The 14,246-nt window shown below is 46.1% G+C and overlaps 1 protein-coding gene across 1 annotated transcript in view; it reads left to right on the top strand.

The window, feature by feature from the left end:
- Window positions 1-1,920: 1,920 nt before the first annotated feature.
- The window catches only part of cicb (capicua transcriptional repressor b), a 46,487-nt gene continuing 34,161 nt past the window's right edge, over window positions 1,921-14,246 (top strand). The window contains 2 exon segments of the mRNA XM_071205967.1: window positions 1,921-2,128; window positions 8,757-12,569. Coding sequence (XP_071062068.1) covers window positions 8,882-12,569 — 3,688 coding nt within the window. The 5' untranslated portion in view covers window positions 1,921-2,128; window positions 8,757-8,881.

Here is a 14,246-nt window from a genome sequence, read left to right as displayed (position 1 = left end):
TAAATAACAGTAGAAAATGATAATAACAATACAAAATATACTGCACAAATATGTAAATGAATGAATAAGTAATAATAATAATATTATAAACTACAAAATACATTCCTTAATTTAAGTAAAAAGTACATCAACCAAACTGTCGTTAAAGTCCTGCATTGAATGTGTAAATTAGGTCCAAATATGTAGGTATAATCAGTTAAAAATACTTTAAGTATAAAAAAGTAAAAGCCCTCATAGCAGAACAATCTGTACATTTTTTACATGCAGAATGAATCAAACAATAATTATGTTTATAAATGGAATAATCAGCATATATGTTTTGTGTGCAAACATCTTAACACTAACTAAAGCTTTAGTTATTGTAGTGAAGTAAAACATTTTTTTTAAAGTCAAGTATGAAGTACGTTGCAGTGCTGAACAATTACAACTAGATGTCACTCTACATCAACATTTAATCAACATCCAGCCTCGGTCTTTCCCTCTCTTTGATAAAACCAAAACACACGTGCACTTAAACATGCAAGAAGTGATACACACTCTTTTAAAATATACAGCTCGTTTCAGCCAATCAGAACTTTCCTCTGTTTTTTGTTCAGTCCTCTACCAACACTGATTTTGAGTGAGAGAACAGCATCAAATCCCACCGACAAGAGGCGCTGCTCCCGCATGGCTGTCTGCCTCAGCATGAGTCTGGTTTTACTACACACAGAGCAGGAATTATGTAATATTTACTATTATGGCAATATATCTTGGCCGAAATAGCGTGCTTTCTTCTTCTTCTTCTTCTTCTTCTTCTTCTTCTTCTTCTTCTTCTTCTTCTTCTTCTTCTTCTTCTTCTTCTTCTTCTTCTTCTTCTTCTTCTTCTGTGCAGAGGTTAAAGCTTACTATACACATAAATCAAACACGTGCAAGGATGTCCCATCTCACGCACGTGTTATCATCTCAAACACACACACATAGTTTGGTTAGTTCTCAACACAACGGTTTTTCTAAAGCACCAATGCCTGTAAATTACAAACACGGGGTGAGCCGAGTTTACACCAGGCCACGCCCCCTCGGTCCAGCTGGTGGCAACACTCGTGATGACATCACCACAGTGTTCACCCATTGGCTCCGAGACGTTCTACACCTGTCCAATCGCCGGCCGGTGAAGTGACGTCAGTCACTCGGTTCCTGTTCACTTTCACTGGAGTAGGCGGGGCGTGGAGATTACCGACGTCACAGCCAGCGGGATGCTGCGCCGTGATTGGCTAAATGCGGTGAAAGTCAGCGTCTGTTGCTGAGAGAAAAGGGAGAGAGGGAGAGCAGTTTGCAACGAGCAGCGATGCGTCGGCTGCACCACATAAGTGTTGTCCACCTCCTAAACAAACTTTTAAATCGCACACTCATGCTCCTTTTTACTTTGTCAATGATTTCCCTCAAAATAAGAATACAAAACAGCTCATACAATGCAACAGTTAGGAGGCTGGGAGTACACACATTGTGGTGCTTTAATCCTGCTGCACCAACTTTAATGTGGAGAAGGAGAATGGATGATTCATTATCACCGTCTGCTTAAGGATGGCACTTGTGCTGTCAATTATGGTAAACATACTCCTTTTCAGAAGAGGAGGGGGCATGTGTGCCTTTTGATTGGCTCACAATGATTAGCTCCCTCCTCTCGACCCTCCCTCGTGCTGTTCCTATGGTTCCCAACGCTCTTATTGGATACTGTAAAGTTTGGGACAGGAACCCGGTGTTGCACAGCATTCCAGCAGCCATTGGCTGGATCCCCCAGTCTGTCAACTGTACTTTGACAGCCCGCCACGCCCCTTTCTCTGTTGCGCAGCCACTGATTGGCTACTGTACCTGTCAGCGACCTCTGATTGGTCGCCTTGCCCAGCTGTTAGTGGTTCATTCACCATTTTGTGACTGTAGTGGACAAGAAGACCGATAGTTTTTTTATAGCCTTGTTTGAGTTTCTGTGGGGGAAAGACATGTTTTGCGGAGGAAAAGTAAAGTGTGAGTCCGGACCGCGCAGTCGTCAAAGCCGACAGCCAAGGGATGTTACCGAGAGTTGTGCCAGCCTCCTCATCAGCAAAATAGGACCATAAATCTTCCTGTGGCGAAGGGGGAAAGCTCTTTTTGGGTGAGTTGAAACTTAGTTAGCGACTCGAAGCTCAACTGACACGGATTTTTAAATTTCAAGGAATTCGAGGCGAGAACCAACTGCCAACGTTCGACCGTTTGTTCCGAAACGTCCGAAGAAATGACACCGCTTGCGAGCCGAGGAAGAGCCGAGAGAAAGGGGAGGGGTGGGGGTGTAACAGCCTAAAAACTTTCTCAAATGTTTTTACCGCAGTACCATGGACGACTGGGAAACATGTTACCTCGCTTCGGAGTGACATTACAACATTGTGGTGAATATTGACTACTTTTTCATAACCTTACAGCTTCCGAGTTTCGAGTAGAAGCGTCGCTAGTAAAAAGCTATCGACCTATTTGCAGCATTGCAGCCCAAATGTTTACTAAATAGCAACACTAGCTAATTTGCTGTTTATAAAATGAGGACCTGGGAAAAAAACTGGAAAACAAACAGCGTCCTGATTCCTTGTGGTCTGGCTGACGGTGTCACTATGTGGGTAGGCTACTAGTAGTCTGCTACCGTACTACGACTACTACAAACCACCAGCAACACTACTACTAACGTTACCGAGCTGCTTACTAGAGCGACACCACCAAAAAGATGCATGCTATTTTTCCAAGTTTCTAACGCAGACATTGTCCTCCATTAAGGAAGCTTCCCGGAGTGGTTTCGTGTAAACACTATAGGCGTTGCGTAGTGGATATTTGTATGCCAAACGTCTCTGTGTAAGAAATAATTAGGCTCGTCTAGTTTGGAATAATAAAACGTCACTTGAAACCGGTTGTTTTTGTTTGTTACCGAGCAGACCGGCTGACTGCCTCGAGTCATAATACTCCTTTGACATTGTGCAGCGCCTCTCGTCTCGTAGTACTCGCGCAGAGAAGCCCGGGTTGCAAATCCGTGTTTTCTCGGCTTTTCCCTCGACTTTTTTGCACTGCAATCACTGTCAATGCACCCCAAACTCATCCCTGACTGGACCATGTTCTAACATACATTTATCAGTCATGTTTTTCATTGGTTGTCACATGAATTTGAATGCTTGTTTTTGACATTTGGACAAAAAAATGTCCTCATCTGTCCTGCAGATTCACACTGTGGCATGCATTCCTCATAATTACTTTAGTATAAGCAGCAGACACATCTCTGATGGTATAGGCATTTGTGCATATTGTAGAGCAGTTGGTCATTGATGTGGCATTGGCAGTTCTGCCATTTGGTCCCAAACAGGAACAGTCACCTCTGATCTATGCTACAGCCTCATGATCAATATGGGCCAGAAAAGCACAAATTCCAGGCCTCTATGTTTCTATGTTATTGATTTAATATCTACAGCCAGATATGCCACCCACAAAAGAGCTGCCAGTGTTTATACTACGTCACAATGGATGTTCTCCATAACAAGCGCAGTCGCACACTTTGCAGCTCGGTCTATTGCAAACCCAAAATACCTTAATGAAATGGTCTCTTTTATTCGTCTGCATGTAAGATCACATCCCACTCACACATGATTGCATACACCTAAGTGTGTGAGACAGAGAGCATGTTTTTTTTGTTGCTTTTTCATGTGTAAGTGTGTTCCCCGCTGACCCAGTTAAGGGCAAAGCCGCCCTGCCAGGCTGGAGTACGAGGGCACCACGGCAGGCTTCACCGTCACATACTGTCTTCTTCTCTATCACCAACAAACCTTCTTCCCTCTCCATCCCTGTCCCCGTCACTGCAGCCCTGCGCCCATACAGACACCCATAAAACGCTTTTAGGAGAGGGATGAGCTGCAGTGTGCCTGGTAACTACGTACACAATCACGCTGACATATAGTGCAAATGCAGCTTTCAAGAGGGTAGACACAATCTGAAGACAGCTGCATACAGTCATATGCCCTGTGTATTACAGGCAGCTCAAATGCCAAAACGTCTCACACACACACACACACACACACACACACACACACACACACACACACACACACACACACACACACACACACACACACACACACACACACACACACACACACACACACACACACACACACACAGCCTGTGCTTGTTACGGTGGGGCATAGGCTAAATTCTCTTCGAAATGCTCGGACAAACTGGCATCAAGGTGGAGGTCTTTTAGGGTTGTAATCCAGTAATAGATAGTGTACAACATCTTCTTCCTGAAGTGTTGACATAAGATTGCCTTATGAATGACCATTGTATGTGTGTGTAGGTGTTTGCTCCCTTGTCCAACCTGCTCAAAAACAGCAAGGTTCTCTTTGCATGAAAATCTATATTTGTAATTTCAATATCATAGAAGTCATAATCTTTTTTGGTATGTTTATTTTGCAGAAAAGCAAAACTTGCACTGGCCAGTGTAATCTGTGTGTGTGTGTGTGTGTGAGTGTGAGGCAATATATAGGTCCAAGGGAGATTTTAACAGTGTATGCATGACTGCACTGTAAATTCCACGGGGAGCATTTAGTGTGTGTGTAAAGTTTGATGTGGCTGTGCTGTGGAGGGGGGTTGCATTGTGTTGGGTGAAACAGCATTTTTTCTGCTGTTTAAGGGGGACTCCAGTCCAACGCCGTGGAGACAATAGCCGTCGATTATTCGTCTATTAGGGATTTACAGTAGCTTTATTCCAGAGCAGCAAATATCTCAGTCTTAACCTGCTGTGCGGCTGGAAGGTGCAGACGTCCTGAATCGTCTAAATTATGACTGAGCTCCTCTCCGTGTCGTCTCGATGCTGCCCAGAGGACAGTCAGGATTCTCCAACAATTTCCTTTATATTTTTAATCCTTATAATTTATGCACTAAAACCCGAGATAAGAGATTTAGCCGCGCTCTCGGCATCTCTGATTGTAACAAACAAACATTAAGAGTTAAAGGTCTGCAGTTGTTTCCATTGGGGGTGGTGGCGAAGTCGATAGGGACTTGACTTGGCAACTGGAAGGTCTCCAGTTCAAGTCCCAGAAAGACCAAGTGCTACCGAGGTGTCCCCGAGCAAGGCAGCGTTCTCTACACGGCTCCCCGGGCGGCGTACATAATGGCAGCACACTGCTCCTAACACGGGTCAAATGCAGAGAAACCGTTTCGTTACATAGTACCTGTACTACGTAACGACAATGAGTTGAGTCTATCTATTAAGGCGACGTTTGTGGATCGTACACTGCGTGTGTGATGCTTTTGATCTGAACAGGTTTATGTAAAATGTTAAAATATTATTAAATGTATTCTATGGCAGCACCGCAATTATATACCTCCTGCATGCATTTGTATTTTTCTACCCTGTCTTTTATTTTAACATTTGTGTCCGACCAAATTGGTATTTTGTCTGTGATATCAAATGAATTTCTGTGGTTAAGAGGAATGGATTCACACACGGGAACACATGATGGAGGATTACATATTTCCCCTTTTTAACTACAACATATGATTTAAAGTAGTTTTACCGTGTTTTAACTCTGAAACTCCTCTTGTATGTACATGTTTAGGACATACTCTAGTGCACTACAGTAACGTAAGAGTTATATAAAGTGAATACACATAAATGCAACTGGCTCATCAGCCAAAGCCTCAAGTATTTTGTAAAGGCCATGAGCATGACCAAACACATTTTTCTAAGCTAAGATCAGATCCTCCCAAGTCATTCAGTCCAGCAGACATGCAGTCAAGTGGCTCTGACTCCTTCCTGTCTCTCAGCGCAGTACGGCGACTACTGGACCAACAATCCCCTCTAGACTAGATGAGGAGTTTCATTTTAGGTTATTCTAATTGTTCTGTATTTGTTATTGTCGTATAATGCACAGTGTAACCTGCTAAGTGGGAAGGTACATGTATGACAGTGGCAGACAGTTACACACTTTTCCAAAATATGTTTTAGTAGGTCATATAAAGGCATAGCTATTGCGTTGAAATGGCTCCATGACAGTAACTGTAGATCAATTCCACACATTAAGCTACATACTAAGTGCTATTTCGCCAATTAGTAAAAACAAATTATGAAGAGGGAGGTTTCATAAATTCTAATGGAAATAAAAGCTGTGTTGTGTGTGAGGGCAGAGGGCAGAACAAAGGGCCAGGGACGTGTGTGAATGACGCAGGTTGGGTTTTAGCCATTCAGGAGCAAAATAGATGCTTTTCTGTGCTGCAGAAAGTGGGAGTGCTGTCGATACGGGTCTGTTGTGTATGTTTTGTTACATAACGGTTATCGACAAGGTCATCTTATGTATGTGTGACAAACTTTTCCGATGTCTTGAAGAGGAACTGTGAATGTGTAGCGTGTGAATTTGTCTATGTGTTTGTCTGTATTTGTAGACATGCTCGGCATCTGCACATGTTGATGAGCTTAGTCGAGGGGAGCGCATATGTACGTGTGTGAGAACAAGTGTGTGTGTTTGCCTGTGTGTGTGTGTAGACTGTATTTAGCCTGTAATCTTGCATCAGTGAGTGTGCCTGATCCAGAGCCAGCCTTTTACTTTCCCTCATTTTGGGTGTATCTTACCGTGGCAGATAATACCAATTATATTGTCGTTTTGTAGATGTGTGTGTGTTAGTCAGATAATAAAGGACAATGGGGAAAGACTGAGACATTGGGACCGAGTGAGAGAGGGCCAGCGAGTGCTAGAATGACTTTGGAAATTCCCAGTGACTACACAAGAACAGCCTATTTGAACAAACAGCCAAACAGCCGGATTCTCTCTCTCTCTCTCTCTCTCTCTCTCTCTCTCTCTCTTCTCACACACATGATACAGGGTTACCTCACTCAGGCCATTGCCAGGCCTTTCCCTCCTGTAGAAGTCAAATGAAATGCTGTGTGGTTGTTGCAGTCCAACGTTGAAAATGTAAAATCAAGCCTGAAACACTGTGTGTGTGTGTGTGTGTGTGTGTGTGTGTGTGTGTGTGTGTGTGTGTGTGTGTGTGTGTGTGTGTGTGTGTGTGTGTGTGTGTGTGTGTGTGTGTGTGTGTGTGTGTGTGGTGTGTGTGTGTGTGTGTGTGTGTGTGTGTGTGTGTGTGTGTGTGTGTGTGTGTGTGTGTGTGTGTGTGTGTGTGTGTGTGTGTGTGTGTGTGTGTGTGTGTGTGTGTGTGTGTGTGTGTGTGTGTGTCTGTGTGTCATGTGTGTGTGTGTGTGTGTGTGTGTGTGTGTGTGTGTGTGTGTGTGTGTGTGTGTGTGTGTGTGTGTGTGTGTGTGTGTGTGTGTGAGAAAAAGAAAGCCTTTTTTGTGTATTTCAAGCTAAAGACTTGTAGGCCTCGTTAAAGGCAGACCTTTTGGATAATGGAGTACTTTAAGAGGCACAACGAAGCGAGTGACCTTGAATGTTCAAGTTTCTTTCTTTCTTTGAATCGTCATTTTGGCCCAATTTCATGGTAATGCTATCCCTTAATTGGCCTTTGCCAATTGTAACAATCGAAAATGTAAGCAATGATATACAATTATTTATTCCTATGCCGATTTCTGTGTTGAACAAGAAAATTAATAAAAATATTTTGAAAAGAAAAGAACCAATCTGCTCACAGAAATCTAGAAAGTGTGATTATTAACATATCCTTCAATAGTATTCCTAAATTCTAGGTGGTACATTGTTAAATATAAAAATGTTCCTACTTTTTCATTTAACCCATAAGAACCCAGACCCATTTCTACTTTTGGGAAAATTAAGCGGAACATAATTTAGACTAAATAGAGTTAGACCACTGAGAACACATTTCTGACCTAGTGTCAAATATCTGAAATGTGACGTATATGTCACTTTGGGCTTTAATGGTAAAAATAACTCTCACATATAACTTAATTAATGAGGATGATTTTCTGGTTTAAATTAGTTTGAACATTCTTTGAATTGAAGAATAAGAACATATTAACTCAATATAATTGAATCAGCTAAATTAACTGAGCAGATCTTAATCATATTTCTAACTGTGCATAGCCTAAATGTCACTTTGGGTTTACTGTGAACCTGTAGGGTTAAAGTCCCAATGTGACATTAGTGTCACCGCGATGTTCGTCTCATTTGTTTCATATCAATTTGATCAAGAAATGTTTCCACAACAGGTTAAATGTAATAAAGGACATGTTATGTCAGCATTTTCATTCTTAAATGGCTTGAATTGTACCTTTAGCAACAACAACAACAAAAGCTTTTGAAATGTAGCTCGTTATGTCACATGTGTTAGCACATGGACATCTTGGACATGTTGTCATGGGAACACAAAATCACATGACCTGGAACATGACCCACCAGACTGTTCAGGGTGTGTCACCTCACTTCATGAGATAAAATAAAGACTAAAGCTGTATAAGGAACATTTAAAGTTCATGTGACACCCGTGTCACGGTGGGTCATTATGGGTTAATATTAAGATAAATATGACACGGTCTGGAGAAAAATATGGATGTTATAGGTTGCTGTCTAAATGGTGGATAACAAAAAGAGACATTTATGTTTTGACTATACAAACTGGCATGTATGGACACACAAACAGTCATGCTTGCATGTATATCAGGCAGTCATTGAGAGCATACGTCAGATGTGATAGCCGGTGCAGTGTAGCACACCTCCAGGACTGACGTCATTTTTATTCTCAGCAATTTTTGATTATGAAGATAATAAATGACCACCTGTCTTCTGTGTCTCCCTCTTCTTTTCCAGCCTGCAATACAGAGGACAGGAGAACAGGGGACACGGAAAAGAAGAGGGAGACAGCAAAAGGAGTGCCTTAGGAGTGAAAGAGAGGAGCGCAACAACATCTGCACTTTGTGAACAGCGAAGAAGAGATGAGACCACTAAAGAAGCACAGAGGGCGTTCACCCCCGTTAACGAGAGGCAGAGGGGGGAAAAGGAGAGGGGGCTCGCAGCCCCTCCAAGAGAAAGACCCCAAAAGAGTCAAGAGGGAGACGCTCGTCAAAACCACACAGCATACACCCAACATCCCCGCCCGCCAACAGAGCCCGCCAACAGCCCTGAACACTAACGAAGAACCAATCACAAATAGCAACACCCCCAGGGGGGGGGAGGCGACTGAGCTGAGGAGACCTGTGGAGTCAGGAGAGAAAATAGCACAGAACGCAGACGAAAAGACAGAAAAGGAGAAGATAGTTGGCACGAATGGAAATAATCTTTTGGCCATTAATACTGTAGCATTTCCTCCCTCTGCCCCGACGCCACTCTCCACAGCCACGCCCCCTCCGGCCACCAATCACATCCCCAGTGTAGGCTCAGTCTCTAGTAGGAAAACAGCCACATTCAAGGCTCGCATACCCAAGAAAAAATACACATATGAGCACTTTGCTAACAATGCCCTGACCACCATTACTACCTCCAACCCTGCACTCATACACAACAGTTACTGCACTATTAATAACAGAATCAGTGGGATTATTAACATGCCCAATAATAATTCCAAGAACAATATAACAAATTATAAAAGCATCAATAGTACTACGAGTAACACTACAAGTGGCATTAACAACATGACTAACAGTAGTGCTGGGAGCCATACTCTGATCAATAGCAGTAATAGTAGAAGTAGTAATTGCTCAGGGAATCAGCCATCAGTGCTAACTGTGGATAGTAAAGCTACAGAAGCAAACCATTTTGTTTCCACGGAGGACAAAGCCCTCAGGACAGCAGATTCCCAGGGAAAAGATTCCCAAGCTAGGGAAAATGAGTCGGAGGGGGCCCCTCACTCAGCACGCTCCTCGTCCACCGACACAGCCAGCGAGCACTCGGCTGACCTGGACGCGATGGAAGCAGCCGGACCAAACCTTCATCAAAAGAACTCCCACTACCCGGCTCCTCTCCATAAGTCGCCCAGTCGGTCAGAGGGACTCGCTGAAGCTCTGGCCAAAGGCATGAAGAACCAGAGAGTTCTTGCTCGCCGGCCAAAGAGGAGAATGAACAATGGGGGGGACCCTTTGACTTTATCACCTGCGTTCAGACCAGGGGTGGTGCGCGGTGTGAGTGGAGAGACGGTTGAAGTGCAGCTCCAAGGAGAGGAGACCCTTGTTAAATACCCTTTCCATGGTGGGACTGTAATGGCATCACCTTCAGGGGCTGAGAGCACTGTGGAGTTCATTTTGGACGCCCCCCCGCCCGGCCTGGCACCTGTGGCTGTCAGGACCCAAGTATGCGTGCCCTTTGGGGGAGATGAGGGGGGTCCTCTGTTGTACAGAGAGGGGGTTGTCATTCAGGTGGACCCCCACCCTGGTGTGTCATTTCCTTACCAGGTGCTCCTGAGTGAAGACGCAGAGACTCTCGGGGAAGAGAAAGAGGGGAGGAAAGCTCTGGCTGTGTGGGTGTCCCGACAAAGTCTTAGGCTCCTCACCCCTCCCTGGGAGGTCCAACAGTTGGACGGAGGGAGGGCCAAAGAGAGAGAGCGGGAGAGGGAAAGGGAGGAGAGGGAGCGGAGGGAGGAGATGGAGGTCGAAAGGGAAGTGTGCCAGTTGAGTATTGGGATGGGGGTGCTGGGAGGGGGAGCAAGGTTGGGCCATGGTTTCTCACATGAAGGGGTTGCAGGAGGGCATCCCTATGGTAACGCACTCCCGACCCCCCACTCCTCCACTGCGTCACCTAGCGTCGCCGGCAGCACAGTTCATGGAGAAAACTCCGCCAACAGAGAGGGAGAGAAGCAGCCCGACACTCCGGAAGAGGACGTCGAGGTGTCCCGTTTTAACACTGCTGGCCCCAAGACAAGCGACGGCACCTCTGAGCACCGACACGTCATCTCCAAGTCCAGTTGCTACCCCCCCTCCTCCCCCCACCTCTCTGTGGTGCGAGGCCTGGGACCCCCTCACCCCTCCACCCTCGCCAGCCCACAGCCACCCCATTCCCCGGCCTTATTGGTCTCTGAAATGAGCCCGACCACACCTAACCTACCTCCATCAAAGACCACTCCCACTCAGACCCCTACTCCCACTTCTGGTGTGGGGTCCTCCTCTACCTCCTCTCGCTCCAGGACCCCCCTCTCATTGGCTCAGCAGAAATACAAGAAGGGCGACGTGGTGTGCACCCCCAACGGGATCCGTAAGAAGTTCAACGGGAAGCAGTGGAGGAGGCTGTGCTCCAGGGAGGGATGCATGAAGGAGTCCCAGCGCCGGGGCTACTGCTCCAGACACCTGTCCATGAGGACCAAAGAGATGGAGGGAGGAGGGGGGGGAGGCAGCAGCTCAGGGACAGTCACCCCTGACCTGCGGGGGAGAGCCAGCAGTGAGTTTGAGTGGGATGACACCTCAAGAGAGAGCAGCGAGGCAGGTAGCAGGGGAGACTCCAGACCCCACTTAGTGCTCCCGTCCATCCTCCCCCATGACCTCTCCTCCCGCTTTGACTTCGATGAGTGTGAGGCCGCCACCATGTTAGTGTCTTTAGGGAGCTCTCGATCTGGCACCCCCTCTTTTTCTCCCATCTCCAACCAGTCGCCCTTCTCACCCGCACCTTCTCCCTCTCCCTCCCCGCTGTTTGGCTTCAGGCCGGCCAACTTCTCCCCGATTACCGCCTCCCCCATCCTGCAGCACCGGAGGCACAGGCAGCCCAGCGGGACAGGGGGGGGAGGAGCAGGGGGGAGTAAGGTATCAGCTGGAGGAGGAGAAAGGGAGAGACACACTTCAGGTATCCAGCCCTCCTTCCACAGCAACCTGATGTTTACGGTCCCCATGAGCCCCAGCAAACGAAAGCCCGACGCGCCTCTTCCTCCTCCCCTCCCCTCACACCACCATGATTACACACCCAAGACGGAGCAGGAGTCGGGGGACCTCAACAGCTCCTTCAGGGTGCTGTCGCCTCACACACAGGCTTCCCGCACACACACACCCACCTTCTCCCGACCCAGAGGAGTGACAACCCCCTCCAGCAGGCCACCGTCCTCTACTAATGTCTCCCCTCCTCCTCTGCTGGTGTCCCCGACCCCTCCTTCTCCCCTCACTCCAGACGGAGGGCCCCGTCGTGTGGTCCCTGTGTCCCAACAGGCCTTGCGTGACTCCCCTGTCATTGTGAGAAATCCCGAAGTCCCACTGGCCAAATTTACAGAGTGTGGAAACGAGGGAGGGGGAGATAAAAGTTCATCTAAAGACCTCACACCCCTCACCCCTCAGTCAATTCAGGGCCTCCAGGTTCCCGTCCCCATTAACGCTGCTGCGGCCACAGTACCTAATGGCACAATTCTGCTGCGGAGCCCGTCCCAAACTCTGTTGCTTGCGTCCCCGACCCCTTCTTCCCTGCCCACCGCTGACCCCCCCGCCGCCCCCCTGCAGGCCCTGTCAGTTACCGTTAGCACAACAGTCACAGCTCCCGCTCCCAGCAGCACGGACACCTCTGCGGACGAGAACAGGGGGACCGGGTTTGGGGGTGAGGTCCAACAGCCGGTCCCCTGTCACCCCTCTCCCACCGCTCTGCTGCCCCTGATCCTTCCTGCCGAGAACCTTCGCCCCGCCCCACGGAAGGACATCATTATGGGACGTCCCGGCACAGGTGAGAGATTCTTCACAATGTGTGTGTGAGGTCAGGAGATTTGAGCTGCAATGTGTGAACTGGGCTGCGTTTGGAAAGCATATTGAATGCTTTTTAATACTCTGATCACTCTGATCACTCTGATCACTCATGATCAATATTTGTAATCACTTTTACAAAATAATGAGACAAAGCAAAACTCCTGAAGCTAAATATATCATTTTGAAAAGAAATAAGATTAGAAGAAAAAACATTGACTGGGTAACTTGAAAAAAAGTGTCTACCTATTTAAAAAATGAAGAATAGTTACACAAAATTCTGAGAAAGTATATATTTTCTGTTATGAATGTGCTTTAGTTCATTTAGTTTACTATACATAAGATGTTGAGACAACGTGTATTCTTACAGGAGATACCAAAGTGTAGCTCTGTACATACAAATGAAAAATGAAGGAAATATTCCCCTTGATTTAATTTTTTATTTTATAAATCCAAATATTTAGAAAGTAACGTTTCTGTAACATCCCCTAGTTGTGTGGCATAAAGGCTTAGGGGTAATTAATATCCTTTAGTTTGTGTTTCTATTGTATTTACCATCCATAGAGTAAATATGGCTAAATCCGGAATGGTCTCGTACCTTCATCATGGATGTCTGTTTTGGTGGCTGTGCGGCTCTGTAGTGTGATCTGCTGCCAAGAGAGATCCCTGTGAAAGGCCTGACGAGTCGCTCTGTTTACTGGCCTTGAACTAGCAGGTTATCCAGCATTAAATACTAATCATTCTTGTAGTGAAACTCCACAGAGAAATGCGGAGACAGTGCAGCTACATCTTGCAGCTACACCAGAGGAGAATCAGAAATTATTTTCTTTATTAATGTGAATTCAGTTGAAGCTATTGCAAGTTGCATACAGAAATGAGACGAAGACAAATTATGGCTTTTTTAAATGTTTGTACACACACACACACACACACACACACACACACACACACACAGATTGAAAGAGAGGGAGATGTATTGAAGCTTTAATTTTTTTAATTTAATAAAAGGACATTTGCCTTAAAAATCAAATGGAGAACAGAGAGAACCATCCATCTTCTCCCGTTTCTCCGTGGTCGGGTCGCGGAGGTAGCAGCTCCAGAGAGAGAACCTTGCTTTGCTATTTGCTTCTCTATTAATATTCTTCTCATTATCAAATACATTGTGTGTGTGTGTGTGTGTGTGTGTGTGTGTGTGTGTGTGTGTGTGTGTGTGTGTGTGTGTGTGTGTGTGTGTGTGTGTGTGTGTGTGTGTGTGTGTGTGTGTGTGTGTGTGTGTGTGTGTGTGTGTGTGTGTGTGTGTGTGTGTGTGTGTGTGTGTGTGTGTGTGTGTGTGTGTGTGTGTGTGTGTGTGTGTGTGTGTGTGTGTGTGTGTGTGTGTGTGTGTGTGTGTGTGTGTGTGTGTGTGTGTGTGTGTGTGTGTGTGTGTGTGTGTGTGTGTGTGTGTGTGTGTGTGTGTGTGTGTGTGTGTGTGTGTGTGTGTGTGTGTGTGGCCCCATATGGCTTCCTGTAGTCCTCTGTCCACCATCCTCATGTCTGCTGGTAGAACTAAACTCAATGCCACAGCTGATCATGTGACCTATGTATGTAAGCTCTGAAACGGGCACTTAAAATTCACCGGGTCCGGACTAAGTTTGTGAGAATCTCTGCTGATGACGCAAAC

This window comes from Pseudochaenichthys georgianus, chromosome 16, assembly GCF_902827115.2.
Source record: "Pseudochaenichthys georgianus chromosome 16, fPseGeo1.2, whole genome shotgun sequence".
NCBI lineage: Eukaryota > Metazoa > Chordata > Actinopteri > Perciformes > Channichthyidae > Pseudochaenichthys > Pseudochaenichthys georgianus.
The sequence above is the reverse complement of the archived record's forward strand: the minus strand, read 5'-3'. Positions and strand labels throughout refer to the sequence as shown.